The sequence below is a fragment of the Thermobia domestica genome, chromosome 6, assembly GCF_964235325.1.
Source record: "Thermobia domestica chromosome 6, izTheDome1.hap1.1, whole genome shotgun sequence".
Taxonomy (NCBI): Eukaryota; Metazoa; Arthropoda; class Insecta; order Zygentoma; family Lepismatidae; genus Thermobia; species Thermobia domestica.
In genome coordinates, this window is record NC_137459.1 from 273,974,045 (window position 1) to 273,999,724 (window position 25,680).

The 25,680-nt window shown below is 36.6% G+C and overlaps 1 protein-coding gene across 1 annotated transcript in view; it reads right to left on the minus strand.

Annotated features, from left to right (window-relative positions):
* Positions 1-25,680, minus strand: part of LOC145687791 (glycerophosphocholine cholinephosphodiesterase ENPP6-like) — a 202,723-nt gene that overhangs the window by 54,239 nt on the left and 122,804 nt on the right. The window contains exon 7 of the mRNA XM_081761224.1: positions 14,110-14,271. Within this exon, the coding sequence (XP_081617350.1) occupies positions 14,110-14,271 (162 nt within the window). The remainder of the gene's footprint in view (positions 1-14,109; positions 14,272-25,680) is intronic.

The window sequence follows — 25,680 nt, forward strand, 5'->3', positions numbered from 1 at the left end:
CAACCAGAGAAAGTGTGTTGTTATTCCAGCCGTACATGAACTTTTGTCCAGATCATCAGTGAATTTAGAGCATGGGGGATCCGTGGAAGAATTACGACAATTGCAACGCTACTTGACAAATTATAAACTTACCGTATACACTAGCTTTTCCGGAGAAGATATTCTGTATGAAGGGCCTGGTGGCGAAGACAAAATTCCAATCAATTTAATGTGCATCAATTCTCATTATGACATCATCACGTCATTAACGTCTGTTTTTTCTACCAACTACTATTGTGCTGCATGCCACAAAAAATATAATAACAGAAATAGACACGTCAAGAACTGTTCGGCCATGTGTGAGAAATGTTTGCAGAAACCGCCATGCAGTAAGACCAATACGGAGAAGCAGTGCCTAGAATGCAATCGTGAATTTTATGGTGAAACATGCTATACAAATCATCTAACTGTACCATATCATAAAGGCCAACCAATATGCAAGATGGTGAAACAGTGTGCCAAATGTCTACGCATTTATTCGTTTGTCCATACAGGGGAAAGAAAACATGATTGTACTGATTATTTTTGTAATGTGTGCCATAAACATGTTACGTCTACCCACCAATGCTACATGAAGCCTGATACGACTCAATTAAAGCCTGGAGTTCCATCAGTGTTACATGCCAAGAAAGCTATGATTGTCTTCTATGATATCGAAGCCACACAGGATACTTTCTTCGATGAAGACACGTTCATTCATAAGCCCAATTTACTGGTGGCCCAACAAGTATGTTACAACTGTGTTCAAGATGAGGATATACATCATCCGTGTGAAGTTTGTGGACAGCGAGAACATATTTTTCAAGATGATCCGATCAATGCCTTTCTTGCGTATTTACGTCAACCACGACCCAACATCAAACTTATTGTATCTTTGGCACATAACTGTAAGGGATATGATGGTCATTTTATTCTTAAATCTTTAGTGGAAGAACATGAATTGAAACCTACTTTGATCTTGAACGGAGCAAAAATTTTAAGCATGAAAGTGAATCACTTATCGTTTATTGACTCCTTAAATTTCATGCCAATGGCTTTAAGTAAATTATCCAAGGCATTTCATTTACCAGCGACCAAAGGATATTTTCCACACTTTTTTAATACTGCTGCAAATCAAACGTATGTGGGAAAATTACCGGACATCCATTATTATGGTGCAGATGAAATGAAAGTGGATGAACGAGAAAAATTCATGACATGGTATAACGAACACCAGAACGATATGTTTATTTTCCAAAAAGAATTGGTGAACTATTGTATCCAGGACGTCAACGTACTTCGATTGGCTTGTATATCTTTCATGACCACTTTTGAACAAGAAACTCACGTCAATCCTTTCCTGGAGGCTATCACTTTGGCGAGTGCGTGCAATTTAGTATTTCGACGAAATTTCTTAAAACCTAATACTATTAGCATTCTCCCTGCACGTGGATACCGTCACAGAAACAATCAGTCACGGATTGCTTTGCAGTGGCTTGCCTACATGGAGGAAAAAGAGGGTCATTCAATTCAACATGCTGCGAGAGGAAAAGAAGTTTATGTTGCTGGTTTTCATCTGGACGGTTACTACAAAGATCCTGACACTAAAGAGAAACACGTGTATGAATTTGAAGGGTGCAGATTCCACGGCTGTCCTCTATGTGTCCCTACAGGCCGTGATCAACCCATTTATGAGAACTCCGAAGAAACAATGAACTATCGCTACGAGAGAACACAGCGTAAAATGAAGTTATTACGATCCATGGGATATAAAGTACATGAAATGTGGGAATGTGAATTTCGTCAAGTGTTAAAATCCAATCCAGCATTGGCCTCTTCTTTAAGCACACATCCTTATACTAATAAGACACCATTAAATCCAAGAGACAGCTTCTATGGTGGCCGTGTTAATGCCATTAAATTGTACCACGTCGCAAATGAAAATGAAGGCGAAGAAATAAAATTCTTGGATATCGTCTCCCTGTATCCTTATGTGAATAAATGTGGACGGTATCCAATAGGGCATCCACGAATATATCTACAGGGAGATCCAGAAATGCCCGACATTCAAACTGTCAACGGATTGGTCAAGTTGAAGATCTTGCCTAGCAGAAATGTGTTTCATCCAGTGCTGCCATTTCGTTCAAATAAGAAGTTGTTGTTTCCACTTTGTGCTGCCTGTGCCACAGCATTAAATCAAGATTCTGAATGTACACATTCGGACAGTGAACGAAGCCTAACAGGAACATGGGTGTCCTATGAAATTCAAAAAGCCATTGAACTTGGGTATCAAGTCATTGAAATTTACGAAATTTGGGATTACGACATCACCGTATATGATCCAGAAACCAAGACTGGCGGATTATTCAGCGAATACATTAACACATTTTTGAAATCTAAGCTGGAAGCTTCTGGATGGCCTGCCAATTGCGTCACCGAAGAAGAAAAGCAGCAGTATATTCAAGTGGTACAACAACGGGAAGGCATAACTTTAGATGCAGCAAATATAATGACAAATTCAGCACGTCGTAGTCTTGCAAAACTCTGATTGAATGCCTTCTGGGGACGACTCGCTATAAGAGACAATTTCAGCCAAACGACCATCATTAACGACCCCAAAGAACTGTATCAGAAATTAACTGCTCCAGATATAAAAGTCAACCAAATTTTACCTGTTAACGATTCGATGTTATACCTTTATTGGCAGTATGAAGATGATGTTCCAGTACAAAATCACAATGCTAATGTTGTCCTTGGAGCATTTACAACGTGTCAAGCTCGTCTGGAACTCTACAAATATTTAGAACTGCTGCAAGAAAGAGTACTATATTTCGATACAGATTCCGTAATATTCACGCAGCGACCATCACAGCCCACAATAGAACCAGAAGTATTTCTTGGTTCAATGTCAAATGAACTGGAATCAATTGGACCAAAAGCATACATTAAAAAATTCGTGTCTGGTGGCCCAAAACAGTACGCCTTGGAAATCTACAACCCCGACACGAAATCAACCAGTTATGTATGCAAAATTCGTGGATTCACACTCAATTATACTGCAAGTCAAAAGCTAAATTTTAACAGTCTGGAGCAAATGATCATAAATCAATCGAATGAAAAAATCTCCATTAGCACGCCGCACAAAATTTACAGAACCCACGATCATCATCTTGTCACAAAACCTGAAGAAAAGAAGTACAGTTTCAACTATAAAAAACGCCGATTAATACCAGACACATACGAGACATTGCCCTATGGGTATAAAAAAGCCAGAACAGAATAACAGCCATATTTTTCCCTAATCCCACCAACATCACCTCCCAAAGACGGGGCAAAGAATCAACGCAACACGGGACATGCTTCAACGAGGCCACAGCGGAAAAAACAAAACTCAGATGACATCACCTTGCAGAAACCCGTGGAGAAAAAAAAAGTATTCAGGTACGTCACATTTGCTTTTCTTTTCTCACCTCACTCTCTCTTGATCAGTTAGTTCGATGTTAATAATCTGTTTTTCTTCTTTCACAGGAAACAAAATAAATATTACCATGTATATTCATATGTTTTATTTTCTCTTTACAGAATTTGTACCCGTCACGGACACGTCTTCCTTTGAAGAAAAAAGAAATTCTGTATTCTGTTTCACATGCTAAAAATAAATGTACAAAAACATGATTCTGTGTTTTATTTCACATCCTAAAATCAAATTCTTTTTCCTGTACTGCGATTTCAATTTCTTTTTTCTGAATCAGTTTACCGGTAAAATAAATCAATGTTTTACGGAAAAAAATCAAACTAAATTTTTGTTTCAGAAAATTTTTTGTGTACGAAAAAAAAAACTGATTCAGAAAATTTTTGTGTACGAAAAAAAAATGTTTTCAGAAAAATTTTTTGTGTACGAAAACAAAATTCTGTTTCAGAAATTTTTTGTGTGTACAAAACAAAAACTGTTTCAGAAAAAATTTTATGTACAAACAAAATTCTGTTTCAGAAAAATTTTTATGTACAAACAAAATTCTGTTTCAGAAAATTTTTGTGTGCAAAACAAAAATCAGTTTTCGTCACGAAACTGCTCCGACTAAATGAATCGATTCACTCTGATAGTGTTGGCAACACTGGAAAAATTTCGGTAAGTATCGCTCAGACCCTGAGTTACAGCGAACACAACTAGATTCGAACCAGCAACCTTACATGTCTGATTCATCTCTAAATACAGCCAACTAAACAATAAGATTATGTGTATACGTCAATGCTTTGCACTGAGTCAACAAGGTTTTCTTCAAGGTCAAAGTTGCACACGAAGTAAAAAAGATGACAACACAGATCTTCTATCTTTCTATATGAAACATAAACCTAGTATAAACTGCTCGCACTGAAATGTGTAATGTAACATAATCTGCTCGTCTTCTTTTCATATGCGAAACTGTTCGCACTGAATGGAGTACGGCGGCTCAGCGCTTCAATCCACAACGAAGTAAGTTCATGTTTCCTCCTATCATTTTTTCATCATCGTTTCAAGGGGACGTTAAACTCAACATTTCTTAAACTAACACAAAAATCGAACTCGGGACCATGACATAGTAATCAACAAACTGAACTTCTCAATGGGCCATGGTGACTCAGCTCTTATTTCTGATGTGTGAGATCTCTGCTTCAATCCGCAAGCAAGTAAGTTTATGATGTTTTCTCATTTCTCATCATCGTTTCAAGTGGGACGATAACATTTCCTGAAACTAACACCTAGAATCAAACTCGGGACCATTGCATAGTAATCAACACACGTGTACGATGGCTCAGTGCTTGTCTCTCTACTGTATGAGGTCACTGCTTCAATCCTCAGTCAAGTAAGTTCATGTTTCGTCCTATCATCTCTCACCGTTTTCGCGGGGACGTTAAATTCAACATTTCCAAGAATCAAACTCGGGACGATTGCAAGGTTCACTCCTAAAGCGGAACAAAATGCACCCTAAAAGGGAACGAGGTGGACCACCCAAATTTTGTAGTAATATATATTAGGGTCCAGTACTATGATACCAAATGTTTAAATTTGGCAATTTCTAAAAACTTAAGGGGCGGGCCAAGGTACCATTCCCGGGGGTGCACATATGTACTTATGTTTCATAATAGGGAATGGACTCCTATACATGGTCATATAACCATATAAGGTAATAGGATCTCATCCAAGGAAATGAATTAGGTCAAAACCCAAACACGTGATACAACGTATTGCTTACGTTTATATTTTGGCAATTTTGTACCCCTGGAAGGAAACGAGATAGACCACCGAAATTTTGTAGTAATATATATTAGGGTTTTATACTATTATACCAAATGTTTAAATTGGGCAATTTCCAAAATTTAAGGGGTGGGACAAGGCACTCCTGCCGGGGTGCACAAATGTACCTATGTCTTACAATAGAAAATAAACACCTGTATACACCCATATAACTATATAAGGTAATAGGACCTCATCCAAGGGAATAAAATGAGCCAAAAAACCCAAACATGTGGTTGTACTAAAATTTTGACAATTTTGTACCCCTAAAAGGGAACGAAGTGGACCACCGAAATTTATAGTGATCTATATTAGGGTTTTATACTATTATACCAAATGTTTAAATTGGTCAATTTCCAAAATTTAAGGGGTGGGCCAAGGCACTCCTGCCAAATTTTTAAAGGGGTGCACAAATGTACCTATGTCTTACAATAGAAAATAAACACCTGTATACACCCATATAACTATATAAGGTAATAGGACCTCATCCAAGGGAATAAAATGAGCCAAAAACCCAAACATGTGGTTGTACTAAAATTTTGGCAATTTTGTACCCCTAAAAAGGGAACGAAGTGGACCACCGAAATTTATAGTGATCTATATTAGGGTTTTATACTATTATACCAAATGTTTAAATTGGTCAATTTCCAAAATTTAAGGGGTGGGCCAAGGCACTCCTGCCAAATTTTTAAAGGGGTGCACAAATGTATCTATGTCTTACAATAGAAAATAAACACCTGTATACACCCATATAAGGTAATAGGACCTCATCCAAGGGAATAAAATAACCAAAAACCAAACACGTGGTTGTACTAAAATTTGGCAATTTTGTACCCCTAAAAGGGAACGAAGTGGACCACCCAAATTTATTATAATACATGTTAGGGTCCCGTACTATAATACCAAATATATAAAATGAGCAATTTCCAAAATTTAAGGGGTGGGCCAAAAGTACCCCTCCCAAATTTTTAAAGGAGTGCACAAATATACCCATATCTTATGAAAGGTAATGGACCCCTATACATGACCATATAACTATATATATAGGATAATAACCTCATCAAAGGGGATAAAATCGACCAAAAACCAAACACGTGGTACTACGTATTGCTTACGTTTATATTTTGGCAATTTTGTACCCCTAGAAGGGAACGAGGTGGACCACCCAAATTTATCATAATACATATTAGGGTCCTGTACTATAATACCCAATGTTTAAATTGGGCAATTTCCAAAATTGAAGGGGTGGGCCAAAGTACCCCTCCCAAAAATTTCAAGGGGTGCATTAATATACCCATGTCTTATAAAAGGGAATGAATCCCTGTATACGCCCATATAACCATATAGGGTAATAATACCTCATCCAAGGGGATAAATTAGGTCAAAAACCTCCGAAATTTGAATTTTTGGCAATTTTTTACTCATAAAAGGGAACGACATAGACACCCAATACTGATAGAGGTACATACTGTGGTCCTAGGCTACCACACCCAATTTTTAGATTTGGCAATTTCCAAAATTTAAGGAGGGGGGGGTGGTCCTATGTACCCCTGCCAAAATCTAGAGGGGTGGTCCTAAGTACCCCTAGGTCATTGACACGGGCCAGGGACCATGGGTCCTGGGGGTGGTCCTATGTACCCCTGCCAAATTTTAGGGGGTGGGCCATGGTACCCCTAGGTCATTGACCCTGGGCCAGGGACCATGGGTCCTGAGGCAGGGACCCAGGGGCCAAAAAGTGAGGCCAAGTCGCCCCATTACTACTATATCTATATCTGTATATATATCTATATCTATCTATCTATCTATCTATCTATCTATCTATCTATCTATCTATCTATATGGTTATAAAAATAATGGAAACACCTGAAGAAAATGCATCTTACTGTATTCATACAACATGAGGCCACCGTCTGTCTACAGAACAATTTTAATTCATAGCTGAGTGGAAAGATATAAATCATGAATGGTTTCGAGTGGAATACTTAAGGGCGGCTCTGTAATAAAGTCGCAAAATCACGTGCCTTCCCAATTAATTCGAAAACTAATAATTAATAAAAACAATTGTAAACATTTATTCTTTAATAGGAATTAGGAGCCAGCGAATAAAATTTTTTGTTATAATTATATGGAATTAGCAATCTTGATTGTTGTCCATGAGAGATTTGGCAACCTAGCTTAAGTCACGATGCTTGATGTTACCCTCTGTTCACATGTTCTGGCTTGGATCTTTCTCGCGTTAGCTTGCTTCAGAGAACAGTCCACTAAACGCCTGCCCTTACATACAAGATAGTCACACTTTTCACGTGACGGAAAATAGTGCTTTCTATCTACCTCCTTGCGACCAGCAAACGAAGAGAGTAGGGAGACGTGAGAGCAGTCTTGGGAAGTAACGTAACGCAAGTAACGCGTTACTTTTTAAGTAACGTTTCCTAGTAACGCGTTACATTTTTTCCAAAGTAACTGTAACGGTAACGCGTTACAAATTTTTAAGTAACGTACCTAGTTTGCATTACTTTTTTCGCGTTACATTTCGGATGAGTAACTACAATATATGTATTTTTTTTCGGAAACAAATGTTCCTTTCCTGTAAGTGAATTTCTCAGAATGAAACAATCGAGCATGAACTACGTATGTCAGTGACCGACAGTCACCAACACACAGAGAAACAGATAAGTTTGTAGTGCCACTTGCTGTTTTTGGAAGATGAAGACAGCCTTAGGGAAATCACGTGTACTGATTGCAAGCACCTGGAAGATTTTGTCGTAGATTTTGACAGCTCCAAATCAATACATTCAATGAATGAACTAGGAGTGCAATGATACCGGTAGTCTATTATACTTTTATTGGTGTTGTTTTTATAAAGATGGAGAACGAAAATACTTTACCGTTCGAACATTTGAAATAATAAGTTTTTCTTAAGAGCTGAGGATGATGGTTGACAGAATTTAAAAATAGTGTCTGAAATGCCCCGGTGGAAAATATTTATCAACAACTAGGGTGCCATAATTAACGATATACAGTAAGGTGTTAATATGAATAAACTGTTCTGATGAGCAGGCCTACATTATTACTAGAAAATAGTTTGCTTATGGTATGTAATATTGGAGTTCTTTCAGATCAGTTTGCTTATCCTAGAGTCCTGTTGATTATAGAGTTTGAAACTAGGTTTAAAAAGCATGTATCGATTTTAGAGTTACTGGCAAGTTTTGATTAACCCCCAGTTCATATGTTCTCATTTTATTAGTTGTAATGTAATGTTTCTCTATATTCTGTATTTTTAATTTTACATAACAACATTGTTATTATTATATAATCAGTTTAGCAGAATAATAATAAGCGAACATTTTTTCCTAACGCATGGGAATGAGCACGAGTCAAGCTAAAACTCGACTCGACTCGAATTCAAGTCGAGTTTTGAGTCAAGTCAAAGGTAATATTCTCGAGTCGAGTTCTGAGCCGATTCAGTTTTTTGCGTCGAGTTTCAAGTATAGTCGAGTTTGATAAATGGTTCGTTCGTTTAAACTCGTCTTGAAATCATGGCCTGATTACACTGGAAAGCGAAAGCCATGAGAAATGTAAGCTAAACAGTAATATGGAATACTTTGTGTTGCTCACGAGAGGGGACACTGCTCGCATCTCATCTCGTCTCGGTAGCGAGACCACAAGAGATTTTTTTTATAACAAGCTCAGCTCGGCTCGACTCAACTGAGAAGGTGGCTCAAACCGGCTCGATTGGAGTGAAACATCGGCTCGAGCTGGCTTGGTAGGGATGAGCCATTTGCTCGGTTCGGCTCAACTGAGCCGAGGGCTCTAGTCGAGTCGGTTGGGTGAGCTGTTGGCTCGGTTCACTTCTCGGTTCGGGTCGATAGTGAATTAGCTGTGAGCCGAGCTGCTCGAATCGTTGACAATTCTAAACCCGGGCCGAGCAGTTTTGAAGATATTTGGCCAGTGCCCTATAACTTTTAACAATGTTTGGCTCGAGCCCGAATACTCAACCTAGACCCTCAAGCCAAATTCAGAAGCTCTTGAACAATGTCTTTGACTCGTAGAGGTTGGCAATCAACTAGTTTTTTAGTATTCAAATATAAACCGCCTATCTTTCATGTTTATATACAGTAATGTTATAATTAATAATAATAATAATAATAATAATAATAATAATAATAATAATAATAATAATAATAATAAGTTGTAGTAGTAGTAGTGTCATTGATAATAATTATATTGTCTATGTAATATACTTGAAGAATTTACTCGAAACTACACACCAGATTTGGCTCAACTCGACTCGAAACTCGACCCCAATTTGAGTCGAGTTGGAGGAAATTTTTCGAGCCGAGTTCTCGGGTTGAGCTCAAAGATGTCTTTTTTTAGTCAATACGAGTTTCAAAGAAAACTCGTTCGAACTCGCTCGTGCCCATCCCTACGAGTAACGCAATATGGCATTTTATCAATGTTACATTATACGAAAATGTTCATATATCAAGTAAAAATTTGTCCTTGCATTTACATAAAGCGATTCAAAACGTGCAGTAATAATAATAATAATAATAATAATAATAATAATAATAATAATAATAATAATAATAATAGTAGTAGTAGTAGTAATAGTAGTACGGAAAATTGAAGTTATAATTTTTTCGCATATTTAGTTTCGGACCTAAAAGTAACGCGTTAGTAACGCGTTACTTTCAAAGTAAAGTAACAGTTACTTTTTTGGGGGCAAGTAACGCGTTACTAACGCGTTACATTTTGAGAGAGAGTAAAGTAACTTGTAACGCGTTACAATTTTACAAGTAACTTACCCAACACTGCGTGAGAGGAGAGGAAATAAGGAAGGGGGAAGGAAAGCTAGATCCCTTCAACTCTGTAGTGGTTTTGCGAACTACATACGATGAAAATGGGCGGAGGAGAAAAAACCTGCTAATTGCGGGATAAAAAATTACTCATATCATTTCAAGGGGAATGTAGCTTTGCAAGTGATTTTTGACGAAGGGTTGTATTTTCTTTACAACGTACATGTGTAAATTATTATGAAGAAAAATAAAATACTTTCTTAATGCCCTTTAGCATTTCGGGATTTAATATCACGTGATGTGTTAACTTTTTTTTAGAGAATAAATATAGTTCAAGAATATATTTTAAATTGATGTATCTCTAAAATGTTATTGTGAAAGTAACTATGTGGAGCCACAACAAATATGTGTGTAAGACTTGTAATTCAAATAAATAATTATAAGATACCTATAAGAAGAGAATAGCAAATTGTCACGTCGTGTAGGGTAGGTTTGAGACGAATTCGGTACATTTAAGCCCCCGCTAAACTTGAGGAATCCGAGACATATTTTTGAGCTTTCTCGTGGACATATAGTTAGTAAACACCTCTTCCGCATGGAATACCAGGGACTGATTCCTGGTAGGAGGACGTATGATTCAAATTCAACGTTAAACAGTCAATCTACGTTGGTGCTGAAAATGAATAGTCGAATGAATTTTCACTTGCTTTACAAACGACCTAAATCGAAGAAACTTAAATTTTAATACACCATAAAAATATTATCCTGTTCCTATTTTGCAAGTTAATAAATATTATAAATGTACGAGAAATGAAGTTATTTAGTGTTTTGTATCCCTTTTAAATTGCACTATGTTAATGGTTATGTAACCAAATTGTATTTACAAGATCAATTGAGCAATTTGTTTTGAAGAAATAGTTTGAGCAGGCTTTGCAACATAAATTATTTTTCACTTCTTGAGTAGCTTGAATTATTTATGCTGAGTAAAGAATTTAAAATTAAGTTAAATAATTTTGCAGTATACACACTGGATGTATGTGATTAGACAATGCCAAATGCCAAGATATTTTCTCCAGATCCTGAACTCCAGAACTAACCACAAGTGTTTAATAAGGTTGAGATCTTGGGATTGAACTAGCCAAGAAAGGGATTATAATTTATCTGGATGTTCATAAAACCACGCCTCAATAGCTCCAGCAGTGTGAATTGGCGAATTATCATATTGGAAAATGGCGTCATTTGCCAGAAGCAACATCTGAACCATAGGATGCACTTGATCACTCTAAATGTCCAAATAATAACTGGCAATAGTACGTCTCATGATAGTAATTACAGGACCCACAGAATACCAGAAAAATTCACAGCAGCATAGGCCCGACGCCGCGTATCACAGTAGGGAGGATGCGATTCGGAGTTCATGGGCTTCCACCATATATGAGTACGGCTTGTTGTTGGAAACAAGATGAAAAAAGACTCATCGGGCCATATTACGCGTTCCCAATCCTCTACGGTCTACTTCGCAGGTTTTAGCAACATTTTCTTGGCGTTGCTATTGGTGATAATCGATTTGCAAATTACAACCCGACTGTGGGTGTTCAGGTTACACGAGTTGATTCAGACTTGATTTCCCAATAGACTGTTCCCGGTAGTGATTGAGATTCGTAGTCACATTTTACTTATTCGAACTAAGGTCCTCGGTGAAAGTTAGCTTTAATTCGGGTTAAGCACGAGACGAGATAAAGTTATTTATTTAGAAGCAGATACACTTTCTGAAACGAGGTATCAGTTTCGCGACCTCTTTCCGAGACAAGACAGCCTGAACTCTTGTCTCGTAAGCAATCCTATCTTTAATATTCCGTGATCATCTTCACTGAAGCTTCTTTTCTGTCTCGTCTGCTATCCCTTCGAAGATGTTTTGTCATGAGTTCTAGTATCGCCCTGAGTATTATCCTCCGTGACGCACATAACCGTCTAACCACCTTACAAGCAACTTACAGAACAAGGCAGGATCAGATCTGACTCAAACTTCGCCAGAGGACACATAATCGAAAAGAAGAAAAAATGCCAAATTGGAGCTTCCCCCATCCAGAAACACCAGAGATATGCTCCGCAACATAACGCACCACGCGATAATATGATATAAGGTAAACTCATTTATGTCGAAAACGGAAAGGATGGGCAGCACCAGGATGATATCAAGATATTTGACATGATATAACACTGACTTGGCGGCCGTCTTGAAAGTCGTGATCTTGGATATAGCGTAAGGTATTGAAATGAGAAGCGGGGTGTGTGATATATCAATGTAAAGTAAAATGAAAAAAAAACAATGATGTAACCGCGAAAAACATATGTGTAATGTGTGGACGGGACGAAGTGTTGAAGACTCGGGCAAAACAAACGTGTGTTGGAAGGACAGAATAATAGGGCAAGACCCCACGACAATAGTACGCGACAAGTAACTGCAACAGTGCCTGTGTATGGAAGTGCATCCGCCTTGACAGATTATGCCTTTCTTGGATATTAGGATTCCGTTAGGGGCAGTGAAAACCACAGTTGCAACCCGCGATACGAGCGCTCATTTGGAGACTACATAAACTACAAAAGACTATCTCTTATGGAACAGCAATTCGTCAGCTCGCTCCGGAGTGTAGGAGACATCATCTTGGATTGGTGATCAAAAACACGACCTACCTGGGATTGAAGCCCACTCCTGGACAACGTTTTGTACGTTTCTTGTTCAATTTTCTTGCTGTTTCGTGTGAACAAGGGACATTTCGACCCACGTTTGTTTAAACAACACTATCTGAAACAAAGTGTGTACGGATGAGAAAGCTCAGCCAAGTTCTAGCTTACATTTTTTTACGAATGTTTCTTTTCATTTGCGCGGTTTGCCACAGTTTTGCGACGGTCTTTCTCATCTGTACACACTTTGTTTCAGGTAGTGTTGTTTAAGCAGCAAGAAAACTGAACAAGAAACGCACAAAATGTTGTCCAGGAGTGGGCTTCAGTCCCATGTAGGTCGTGTTTTTGATCACCAACCCAAGATGATATCTCCTACACTACGGAGCGAGCTGACGAATTGCTGTTCCATAAGAGATAGTCTTGTAGTTTATGTAGTCTCCAAACAAGCGCTCGTATCGCGGGTTGCAACTGTGGTTTTCACTGCCTCTAACGGAATCCTAATATCCAAGAAAGGCATAATCTATCAAGGCGGATATACTTTCATGCACAGACACTGTTGCAGTTACTTATCGCGTACTATTGTCGGGTGGTCTTGCCCTATTATTCTGTCCTTCGAACACACGTTTGTTTTGCCCGAGTCTTCCACACTTCATCCCGTCCACACATTACACATATGTTTTTCGCGGTTACATCATTGGTTTTTCTTTTGCATTTTACCTTACATTGATATATCACACACCCCGCTTCTCATTTCAATACCTTACGCTATATCCAAGATCGCGGCTTTCAAGATGGCCGCCAAGTAAGTGTTATAGCATATCAAATATCTTGATATCATCCTGGTGCTGCCCATCCTTTCCGTTTTCGACATAAATGGTTTTACCTTATATTATCGCGTGGTGCGTTATGTTGCGGAGCATATCTCTGGTGTTTCTGGATGGGGGCAGCTCCAATTTGGCATTTTTCTTCTTTCCGATTATGTGTCCTCTGGGCGAAGTTCGAGTCGGATCCTGTCTTGTTCTTTACGTTGCTTGTTAGATATACTTGCATCAATTAACTCACAATTTGGGCCTGTTTAAAACCCAGAGAGGTCTTCCATTTTACATCAGCGCTGTCTGCCTGCTTTAACACACCTCTGTTCTACTTCTAACTTATCGCGACGATTACTAAACACACTGCTAACAACGGCATGATGCTACACACGCATCGTCAATGTTACTACCTCATACATCTTACGTGTTGCAACCTGTAGGTGTTTCCATTATCTTGATAACCTTCTGCACATTAAAATAAATCTATTGAGTTGCAATTACGTAGCTACCAAATTCAACTTACCCTTTCTGTATCATCATCGCTGTATGTAATAATGCCTGTCATTGCTCCAGAATCCAATGGTTTTATTGGAAATTCCAGTAAACGTCTTAAATCTACAGCCTGAACTCCAGAATTTTGTCCAACATATTTCATACCATGATCAGAGACAATAATGAGATTCACCTAAAAATAAAAATAAATAGGTTCACTTTCAATGATTATTTCGTAAAGACATTATTTTAAAACAAATATAAAAAAGCTTTCACTATTCGAACATAATAGTGAGTATGTTTGTAATATCAGCAATATCTGACATTAAGATATGCATAATTAGTTCCATAAGGAAAAGGTATGATGTTGATATTTACAATATTTTTTCCTGTTCATAAATCCAGGCAACTCGTAAAGAATTTCATCAAGTGAGTAGGTGCAAACTACAGTAGTCTCTTGGCTATCAGCTCGCAACTATCCGGTCTACCTAAAAATAAATATTCGTAATAAAATTAGGATTTTTTAACGATCTACTCGACATTTACTCTGATATCATCTGCTTGCGTAAGTTGAAGGACATTGCATAGCGGATGACGACTAAATGGGAGAAGCAGTCTTATATTAATTTTTCATGAACTAAAACCTCTAAGTTTTGACTCCTTTAAGTCCTACCTTTTCATATTTGTGTAATTATTTGTTAAGGAACATAAACTAAGTTTAAATCACTTTTTAACGAATATGACTAAGATTTACCTTAATGTTTTTCTCATTTTAAAATTATATGGGCTCGTATTGTAAGTGTATTTTCTGCAGTTAAGTTAGACATTATAAAATTTATCTTAAACAGTACATTGTTGCGAACAAAAGTCCTTGAGCAGTTCATCAAATATAATATCTTTGAATAGACTTCACCTTAACCTGTAGTTTATTTAACCCGGTAATGCGATGACTTTGGCTGGTTGTATGGCATCCAGGTATGAAACTAATAGTTCTTTCTGAATTAGTAAAAGAGGAGTACTTAGTTGTGAAATCTGGCAGAAACAAGTTGAGCATCCTGGAAAATGTAATAATTCTTTCAGATAATTCGTTCAATGCTTAAATAGTAACACATATCTGGTGTTGAAAAGTCACATGCAATTATTTCATAGTAACAATTAGGAATAATAGGAGGAAAAAAAAACATTCAGAGAGAAATATAAACATTAAAACCTTTTCTGTTTAACGCCATCCCTTCCTCTCTCTCTCTCTCTCTCTCTTGCTTTCTCTTTCTGTCCCATTCTCTTTTCTTGCAGATTCATGTGTTTCTAATTTTTGGCGACGAAAGTATCTATCAAATTCTAGCATTAATCCCCTCTCCGCTTGCAATCTAAAATTGTGTCTATCTTCTGCACTATTCATCCCCTGTCAAACCCACTTCCGTTCGTACATGCGTTTTGAGGAATTGAGTCTTGAAATATGTCAATAGGACTGAGTAAATCCATAATAAGCTAAACTGTAACCACTTTGCATTGCAACCTCAAGCAAAAGATCCCATTAGTAATATTTAATATATATTGTTTTAAATATTTTGTTTTAGTAACTTTGTCACGTCATAGTAAAAGGGAAAGTGTTGTCGAAGAGATTTGAACTTGAGACCTTTGACATTCAAGTCAACAACGTTAATGACGAGGACACACTGAGAAAAGTTTTCACTTTCTAAGTGAGGGTCAAATGAAAACTCGCTTGCTAGTATCCGAGTTTCTGTTAAAATACCCTTTTTAAAGAAATCCTCTGGATTAATACTTATCAAGCAGTACTTGTTTAAGTTATATTTTGATATTTTGCCCTGTTAACCTATCTCTGGGTTAATAGTTACCGATAAAATTGACAAAAAATGTTTTTAACAAATTCATTTGGCTAATCAAAACCCTTAAAATGGATGAGTTTTGGGTAGAATGTAAAAAATATCTTGAAACAGTATAAAAGAAATTTACACATCAAATTTCAACTAAATTGGTCCGTTTGGAAAGGCTGTAACTGAATTGAAATGACCAATGTGTTCTCATTATTACATTCTTAGTAGAGGAGCAATAAATGACATGACTTTCCTCAGAATAAAACGACAACTGACTTGTTAGCCGAGTATGTTGAGGTTATCTTACTGACCAGTGGTTTGATAATTCAAATCGAGTTACTTTCAATCAAAGATTATTATTATTATTATTATTATTATTATTATTATTATTATTATTATTATTATTATTATTATTATTATTATTATTATTATTATTCTAATGGCCTGTACGTACTCGATTAACTAATCATCTCTGTTGAATTGCTCAACTACTCGGTTAAATGAGCGAAGATTAACTAACTTGCAGTAACCGAGAACTCGACATGCTATATCTTGATAAAGCAACTCGGTTACTACAAGTAAATTTTGGATAATTTAACCCTGCAAATTTTCTCAGTGCGAGGGTTCTAGCGACGAAGCAACCCTCTGTCCAGTAGATACTAAAGGGTAAGAGATAAACGTACACCTATGCTCATTGAATCTTGCGCGTGTACTGTAATTTAAAGTTTTCACATTTATTGCATTTTCCTTCCGTCTTAATGATAAAAGCATTACCTGCATGAAATGTTTGCAAACAAATATTAAAAAATAGTAAAATTTTAAGCAAAAACAAAATTAAGCTCAACTGAATCTATTCTGACAATCGTGTTTTTGAGGGATTTTTGCAGTATTAAAGGGAAATTCATAAATTTCCATCAAAGGAACTGGGTAAGTGACGGAAAGGAGCTTGGGAAGGAAGTAAAATGTTGAATATATTGCTTTAAACCTTGTATCTAGATTATCTGTCAAATATACAGGGTGTTTCAAAACAACACTGACAACGTTTAGCAGGTGATTCCTGACACCAAGAAAAGACAAAAAGTATATACCAAGCTGGGTGCACAAATGCTTCCTTTCGGAGTTATGGGCTGCCGAAAACATGAAAAAATGAACTTTAAAAGTCCATAGCTCCAAAACTACGGGACCTATCATAGTCGGGTCAAGACTTCACTTAGGAACTAGTATGTGCCCTATCCAAATATCCGTGTTTCAGAGTCCTTTGGTACTTATGCAACAATTTTGTAGACGTAGTTTGTGAGTACTTCAATTTATATGCCCGTATTCAAACTCCCTCCATAAAAATTGTTGCGTGAGTACCTTAGGATTCTTAAACATGGATTTTTGGATAAGACACATATTAGTTTCCAAGTGAAGTCTTGACCCGACTACGGTAGGTCCCATAGTTTTGGAGCTATGGACCTTTAAAGCTCATTTCTTCATGTTTTCAGCAACCCATAACTCCGAAAGGAAGCATTTGTGCACACAGGTTGGTCTATACTTTTTCTCTTATCTTGGTGTCAGGAATCACCTCCCAAGCGTTGTCGGTGTTGATTTGAGACACCCTGTATATTAGCTTCTATAACTAAGATTTCATAGGCAAATATAGCCCTTTCAACCAAGTCCCTTGGATAAGTGAGTAAAGTGAAAGACTGCAAATTCAGAAAACTTTTGACACTGAATCGAATACCATTTCCTTTTCTTTCTATTTATTTTAATCTTTCTTTCTTTCTTTCTTTCTTCTTTTCCTGCATTTATTTTAGAATAGTAGAATACTTTTAACATCTTTATATTCGTAGAACCGAAACAACATAATAAGAAAGTAACTTTTGTTAAGATTTTTCTTTTAAACTAGTATCTACCCAGAAGAAGGGTACTTTCTTCTAACCTAACCGGTAATGTCTCTTGTATACTTGCTCCTCTCACTCCTTCCTTTTAGTTCACAGCAAGCATGCACTTGGAACTCAGGTAAACAGAGAATGAGAAGAGATGAGGCACAGACACGTTACATTACAGTCTTCCTAGCATGAACAAAATAGTAAAAAAAAATGTCGTTATCAAACCAACCGATGGGAAACTATTGTAGCTTGAGATGGAAAGATGAAACGAAATCTTTCAGTTTAACGTACCACGATTAGGCCTGTTAGGCTAAGGGTGATTAAAGCACGTGAATGATGATGGAAGAATTTATGGAATGGGAAAGTGGAAATGGGAGTAAAACAAGAAAACCCACGGACACGATGTTGTCCACCACAAACTTACTTCGCAGAATCGAACCAAAGACCTCATACATCAGAGGTGAAGGATCGATCACTTTTTAAAAGTTAACTGATTCATCGAACGTGCCTTATCAACTTGATTAACTAATTATTACTAGGATTTTACTTGTTTTACTCGCTTAACTCGTTTTGCTGTTAACCTAGAATGATAGGAACACGAATACAGAAACATCGAGGTCAATTAAAATTCCAAAGGCTCTCCCACTGGGAATCGAACCCGGGGCACTGCACACCAAGGGCGCACGTACGTGCTAGCCACTATTGGAGGGAGCCACCGTGCCCCCCTTAATTGTAGCTTGATCTTTTGAACTTTTTAACATGTTAATTTTTTTCTTTGCGCTAGCATACTAAATAAGGAATTCGATCATACCTACAAGTTTGGCTACAGAGTGAAGAATGATTTTTTAAAAATAATAAATGAGTAAATTCTATAAGTTTGGGTGCGTAAATGCGAATACTTCGAAAGAATAGCAGCCGTATGAACCACATCATTTTAAAACAGACAGCAGAGTGAAATGCTGATATTAAAATACTACAACGAAAAGGCGTAAGCAACCTTTGTTTTTTAGCGTGAAAATACATTAACAACATTTCATTAAGTTCTTTTTTGAATTTCGGATTATCAACTTATGTGTTAGTGTGTATTCTTCTTTAAACTTATTTTTAAAGTTTACGCCTATTCACAATATTCTTAACCAAATGCCACGCGTCTCTTTGTAGCCAAGCGGCTTCAGTGATAACGTTTAGATATCATGTCGGCACCAAAAAGGAATGTTAAACAAAACAAACCAAATTAGTTAAACTAACAAAGACAATGTTACGAAGATATATTATCAAAATAGTGTTGGTGTGACTGAAATGTCCAACCGACATGTGAGGCGTTGGATGGTAAATTGGCGTAAGTCATTTTTTTAAAAACAATAAGATTAAGTCATTTCCGTGAACTTGAAACCATAACCTGCTGGATGGCAAAGTTGCGTATCTCAGGATAAAAGAACCAGGCCATAGGCCAAAAGATGGCAGCACAAAGAACCGATTTTGTCCGATTTTTCTATATCGATTCTAATAAAAGTGTCAGTATCTCAAAATGTCTCAAAACTGACTTCCGCCACTTTCCCATCCAACGCCTCATGTGTCATTTTCAAGGGCGAAAAAACTGAAAACTACTTTACTCAGTGGTATCAGGCTAAAGCTACACATATGTGATATGCCTCAACCACAGATTGGATTTCATGATAAAAGAAGTCTGGTATATTTGATGCGAAGAAGTAATGAATTGTATGTTGCACCTTCCGGTCATCAGGGAATTTCTTTCCTGACAAGAAGTGATCGAAATATTAAAAGATGTTGTAATCGTTGGGAGAGATGTTCGGAAAATACAATGGGTGAAGAAGGGTTTTATATTGCAGATCATGGATAGTTACCCCGTATTTTGAAGTCGTGCATTGAAGTGCATAATGCAAGCGTGCATTGAATAAACTGTAGAACACATTATCGGTCGACCATTATTGGGGGTTGCTTAGGGAGAGATTAACAGTGTATTTCACTAAGTTCAATACTGTAACGATGCAATTGAGTTACATTCATCCTAATGACATTGATACTGATAGATGTTACATCCATTGTAACGATGGTTACACTTCGAATGAGAAAGATTTGAAGAAGCAGCAGCAAAATTTTCTGTGGTGAGAGGGATGGTTTTGGAATCCATCCTGCATGTTGATCACAATCCGAATACTGTCTTCACCCGTAACGATTGTCGTAGCTGATCCATTTTTATCAGAAGTGACAACAGAGACACAAAAGCTTTCTGCTTATTCCGTACACTCACAGAGTTCACATCTTCAGTTTTTATTATGTTATTTCAGTTCTTATGAATACGAAAATTTTAAAGATATTCTACTATTTTGAGAAAAAAAATGCAGAAAAAGAAAGAAAGAAAAATGAAAATAAAATATAAACAAAGAAAAGAGAAAAGGATTCGATACAGTGTCAAAATACTTTGCGAGTTTGTGGTTTTTCCCTCTATTCGTTCCTCTACGGTGACTCAGTTGAAAGAGCTTCCTACTTTATATCACACATCGAGCTTTTCCAACCGGAGCGTTTCGCCTCCAGAGTTTCTTTTCTGTTATGTTTCTATATTTGCATACAAAATCTTGATTACATAATCTAATATATGTTTCAAAATCAATCTAGATACTAGGTTTAGATCAATACATTCAACATTTTAGTCTTTTTGTCCCTTATTCAGTTCCATTGCTGGAAATTTATGAATTTTCCTTTATAGCTACAAAAATCTTTCGGAAGCATGCACGATTAACAGGATAGACACAATCGAGCTTAATTTTATATTTTGGTTATAATTTTATAATTTTTTAATATTTGTTGGGAACATTTTCATACAAGAAATGCTTTTCATCATTTCCACTTACTAATCACTGAAGCAACTCATGTTCCCATTTTCAGATTGATTTCTAGTTTGTATTTGTCAATTTGCATTACCGTTATAATGATCAAAGTTCAGCAAAATTTCCAAAATCTGCTTGAAGTGTTCAACACAATACCAAAGCGTGGTAAAGTGATGTTTTCAGATAAGTGTACGATCTACCGGAGTTCTCGATTATAGATTTTTGCCCAAGGAAAATCCGCACTTTTAAGAAAGAGTTGGAAAACAACCCACCATAGGGGAGAGGGGGGACATTGGTACAGTCCGCGGCATAAAATTTGTTACAAAAATTCTAAGTCCAAATGAATAACAAACTCTTGCCCAGTTTTCTTATGCATTCCCGCAATACATGTATCAATCGATTAGTTGCTTGTAGTATTTATTCCAACTCCTCCCCGTCCTCCACCTCTCCTTGTCTAAAGCAGTGTGTGTGACGTAGTACACTCTTTCCATTCAGCTGAAAAGGAAACAGGAATCAAGTTTACAACGTTATAGCTTTAAAACAGTCTTTTCCATTCGTTTGTTCTGAAATATTTTTAAGAGCCTAAATTAAAGGAAAGTCACACAATCTTCCCAGAGCTTCATAAATATCTTTAGTTTCATTCTTTTCTTTCTTTAAAGAGTGCAAGCTAATAAGATGCTCCCTAAGAAATCTATGGAAATTGCCAAGAGCTCTAAAATATCTACGGACAGAAACGAGTTTTATTCAATGATTCATTTAATTTCTTTTCAGTAAGTGCAAGCAAATGTTTCAGGGGCGTCATTTGGGCAGGACAGGAGGGTGTAATTCCCCCTCTCTTGAGCTTCATAACTACGTATTTTTTGATCAAATGTATAGTAATACACTAATAAAAAGTGAAAATCTTATGTCGCCGGAGAATCTCTTCCTTCCCCCCCCCCCGAATAAAGTCTAAAAGACACTGGTTTTAACAACAAACCTATAGAGCTACGATAGCACATTGCTAAAGAGCTTAAATTTGGTTTCAAGAGTCGAAGGTTTGATCTCAAGCCATATGACTTCCTGGGTGACATTGAGAGAGAGAGAGAAAGAGAGAGAGAGAGAGGGATTCAAGTATGGAGACAGAGAGGGATGATTTGTATACACAGATTTAGAATTGGGGAAAAATGATCGGGCAGCATTCGTATTATGACGAAAATTCTGATTTTGAGAAAGATAAGAAGGGAAGTTTTCGAACTGCGAGGATCACATTAGGCAGTTGTCGAATTAATGTGGAGAACTCTTTTTAGAGCATCAGATGATTACGAAAGGAGAGAAAGATCTTCAGAACTGAGGAATTAAGATTTTAAAAAATCTGATTTCGGGGACGGGTTTCGAACCACGAACATTGTGGTTACCGAACCATGACTTGATTCATTCTGCTACGGAGAATTCTATTACTGGTTCCCATACGTTTCCCTTAGCTGCGTTGAAAGCTACCTTAAGGGGATATTCCAAAAGCAGGGGCGGATCCAGGGGAGTGTGTTTGGGGTGATCGCTTCCCCCAGAATAGGGAACTTTTTATACTTTTTATTTTAAAAATAAAACATATCCTAAGTATTTTTTAATCTTTGTATTATAAACTTAAATTAAAACCTAAAATAGATAGGCCTTACTTTCTTAAGAATGTTAATTCTGCAGAAGAGCTACTTCTCCTTTTCTAAATTTGTTTCTTTCTTTTCTATTCTTTCTTTTTCTTTTCTTTTTCTTTTTTGCAATCCGCTCTTACCTTGATTTGACTTCGAACGACCGCCCCTCCCAAACAATCATCCTGGATCCGCCCCTGGATGATAGACATTTTAGTAAAATATGCCCTCAATCGCTGAAATAAATTCCTGTCAAGCTTTCGATCGCTGAAATAAAATTCATTCTACGGCCCTGCAAAACAGTGACGATTTTAGCGACTGATCAGTTAGTAATGCCTCCCTGGAGCAACGACACTTCCCCAGAAGTCATATCTCCGATAATTCAGAATGTGATTTGTGCATTATCACTTTTCACTCTCAGTGTCTTGAAACGCACCAAAAAGGAACTGTTCTGAAGTATTTACTGGTTCTTCCTATGACCCCATTTCAATATGGCCAACCTTGGACATATACACATCTGAAATATCACCTTTTATGTCAGTGATCCCGAAAACTATCCATTCGACACAAATATAGGATATTTTCGATTCTTTATTCCTGTCACCCTCCCATTGTCAACTCGAAGCCAACCAAGGCTTATTTTGGACTTACGCAGCATCCACAGTGTCACTTTTCATCTTTGCAAATGAATTCGACACTAATTTCGTTCGTATTTGACTACTTTTACATGTCACCTTCACCTCTTGGTAGGGATTTTTTTAGTATCTCGCCCCCACAACTATGGAGAAATTTCAACCAACTAAGTATAATTATAAATTATCATCTGAAACACAACAGTACGGGTGATCTTTTTCGCAGAGGAATTCGTTAACTACTGTTTCAATATCAATGTATTGACTTTTTTTGCTCTGCATGATGGAGATTGCCAAAGAGCTAAACTTCATTCTGTACTATTGTGCTATGAATATAGTGGTTTAATTCACTGAATACTCGCTTAGATGTTGCTCTCGTCACAGGAAAAGTGAGATACAGTTACAAAAGAAAAACGAAACGAAATATTTAAGTTTTACGTCCCACGTTATGTCGACTACGCTAATGGAGACAGTGATGGTGAGAAACGAATGAAATCGTTTAATGAAGAAAGTGGGAGGAAACTGGAGAAACCCGAGAAAACTCATGCACTGGTGTTTGTCCATAATAAAGTTCATTCAGCGCGAGCTGGGTTCTAACCAACAACTCCATGCACCATAGGTAAAGTTATAAAAGAATAGGCGTCTAATCAAATACGGAACACTATTATCAATGAGAGTTGTATAAGATTAGATTTTTATTTATTTCATTCTAAGTTGAAATTTCAATCAATCTTGATCTTCATTACTGTTCGAAATCCGGACCAACCAGTATTCCCTACTAGGGTAAAGATTAATTGATCGCCAACAGAAATACAAAATCCTCTGTATAACCCCACGTTCCATTATTCCATATACACAATTAAGAGTCCAGCGTAACCTACCAGTTAATAAGTTTTCTTCTTATTATTACTATTTTTAACACCTCAAAAATATAGGCTCATAATTGAACCACTGATTGGAAAAAGGGAATAAGTACATAAAGTATTTTTTCCACTTTTAAGCTTGTCTCACCAATTGCAGTGCTACAATACAAGATTCTTCTTCTTGTCTTAAAGTTTGTCAGTTCTTTTGCTACAATTAATCAGTTATACACTTGTTGAAACAAATACAAATACGCCTCGGTATTTGAAAACTTAGGTCTGATGTACTTATTCCCTTTTGCTGGAAATAGTTGCTGCAAGGACGTGATAAATCTTTTCGGTTTACTTCACAGTCAATAGCTACTTCACAATTTCCTTTTCATCTAAAGCTAAGTAGTTACATTTTAGACATTGAGGAAAATGTGTGAAATTAATTAAAACCCTTCAAAGTGGAGTTACGAATCTTCAATGGACCTCCTTTTGCTGTTGGCCTCGCTCAACGCACTCCCGTCACTGTTCAGGGTGCACGATGGAGTTTCTCCCTTTTAGGAATACTTTCTAAGACAGTACTAGTTTTTTTTTTTTACAGCTGTTTCAATTGAGTTGTATTTGCTAGAACTGTCGGTTAAAGGAAACAACAGATCCTATACTCAAACACAAATCATCTCTCTAGAAGCTCTAATGGAAAACGAAACGAATCGTCGTAAACATGTTACGTTCTTGAAGAGGAAAACAGCAAAACATTGATTGCACAAACGTATAATGGTATCATTTGCTTGCAAATTTAAAACTTATAGAAGTTGATGGCTTGTTAGGTGAGGGGTTAGTGAACAGGAGTTTTCTACTGGTGGTCCAGGGTTCGAATCTCGTCCGTTCTTCTTACGTTTTTTTCTTTAAGCTACACTGAGTTTGTTCATTCCAATTCTTTAAGCTTGAATTAAATCTAATACCAGTTAGTGAATTAAAAGTAGCTAACATTATTTTCAAATACGAGACGTTATTACATGCTTGTCACTTGCTCACAATACTCAACTTTGATATAAACTCTTGCAGCCTTCATTTAACTCATTTCTTGACGTGTTTTGTGACAAAACTCATGAATCGTGGCGAACAAAATTGGTTTACCAGATAATGGTGACAGCTTTGAAACCAAATGACAAGTATGAGAATTAAACGTATCATATCTGTAGTTTGGTGTGGAGAAGAAACCAAACAGCGAACGAAAGGTTGAAGAACAACCATGTTATTAATATAAACTATGCCAAAGATTATTGACTTATATGATTTAAAAAAATCGAAAGAAATTTTGAAAGAACGAAAAATACTAACTTAGAATTTTGTAACTGGAGGCAAGGAAATCTAATTTAAACATACTAAAACATACCATTTAGCGCATATAGAGCGTGGATCTGTGCTCAAGGCGCTAGCTAATAATCTGGAGGTTCTCAAGTCGGAACCATGTGTGAATATTTTGTTTAAATTTAGAAGTTTTGGTGATCATTAGTCGGCGATGACACACGTTTAATTGTCTTAAGGTATTTGAATATTTTGATCTTTCAATATATGAATGATGAAATCTTCAATAATAATAATAATAATAATAATAATAATAATAATAATAATAATAATAATAATAATAATAATAATAATAATAATAATAATAATAATAGTTATTATTATTATTATTATTATTATTATTATTATTATTACTATTATTAGCAAAGTGATTCAATAACACGTTAATATCTTTAATTATTTCTCGATAACTACTCGAACTTAAGACGTCCTCGAATCTAAGTCGCACCCCGATTTCGCTGGGCTAAATTAAAGAAAAATAGTAATATGTTATGGTTTTACTATTACTAAAGCACTCTTTGATATTGGTCATTTTCGATGATTTTATGTATCCCTCTCCCGTCTCCATGTTGGG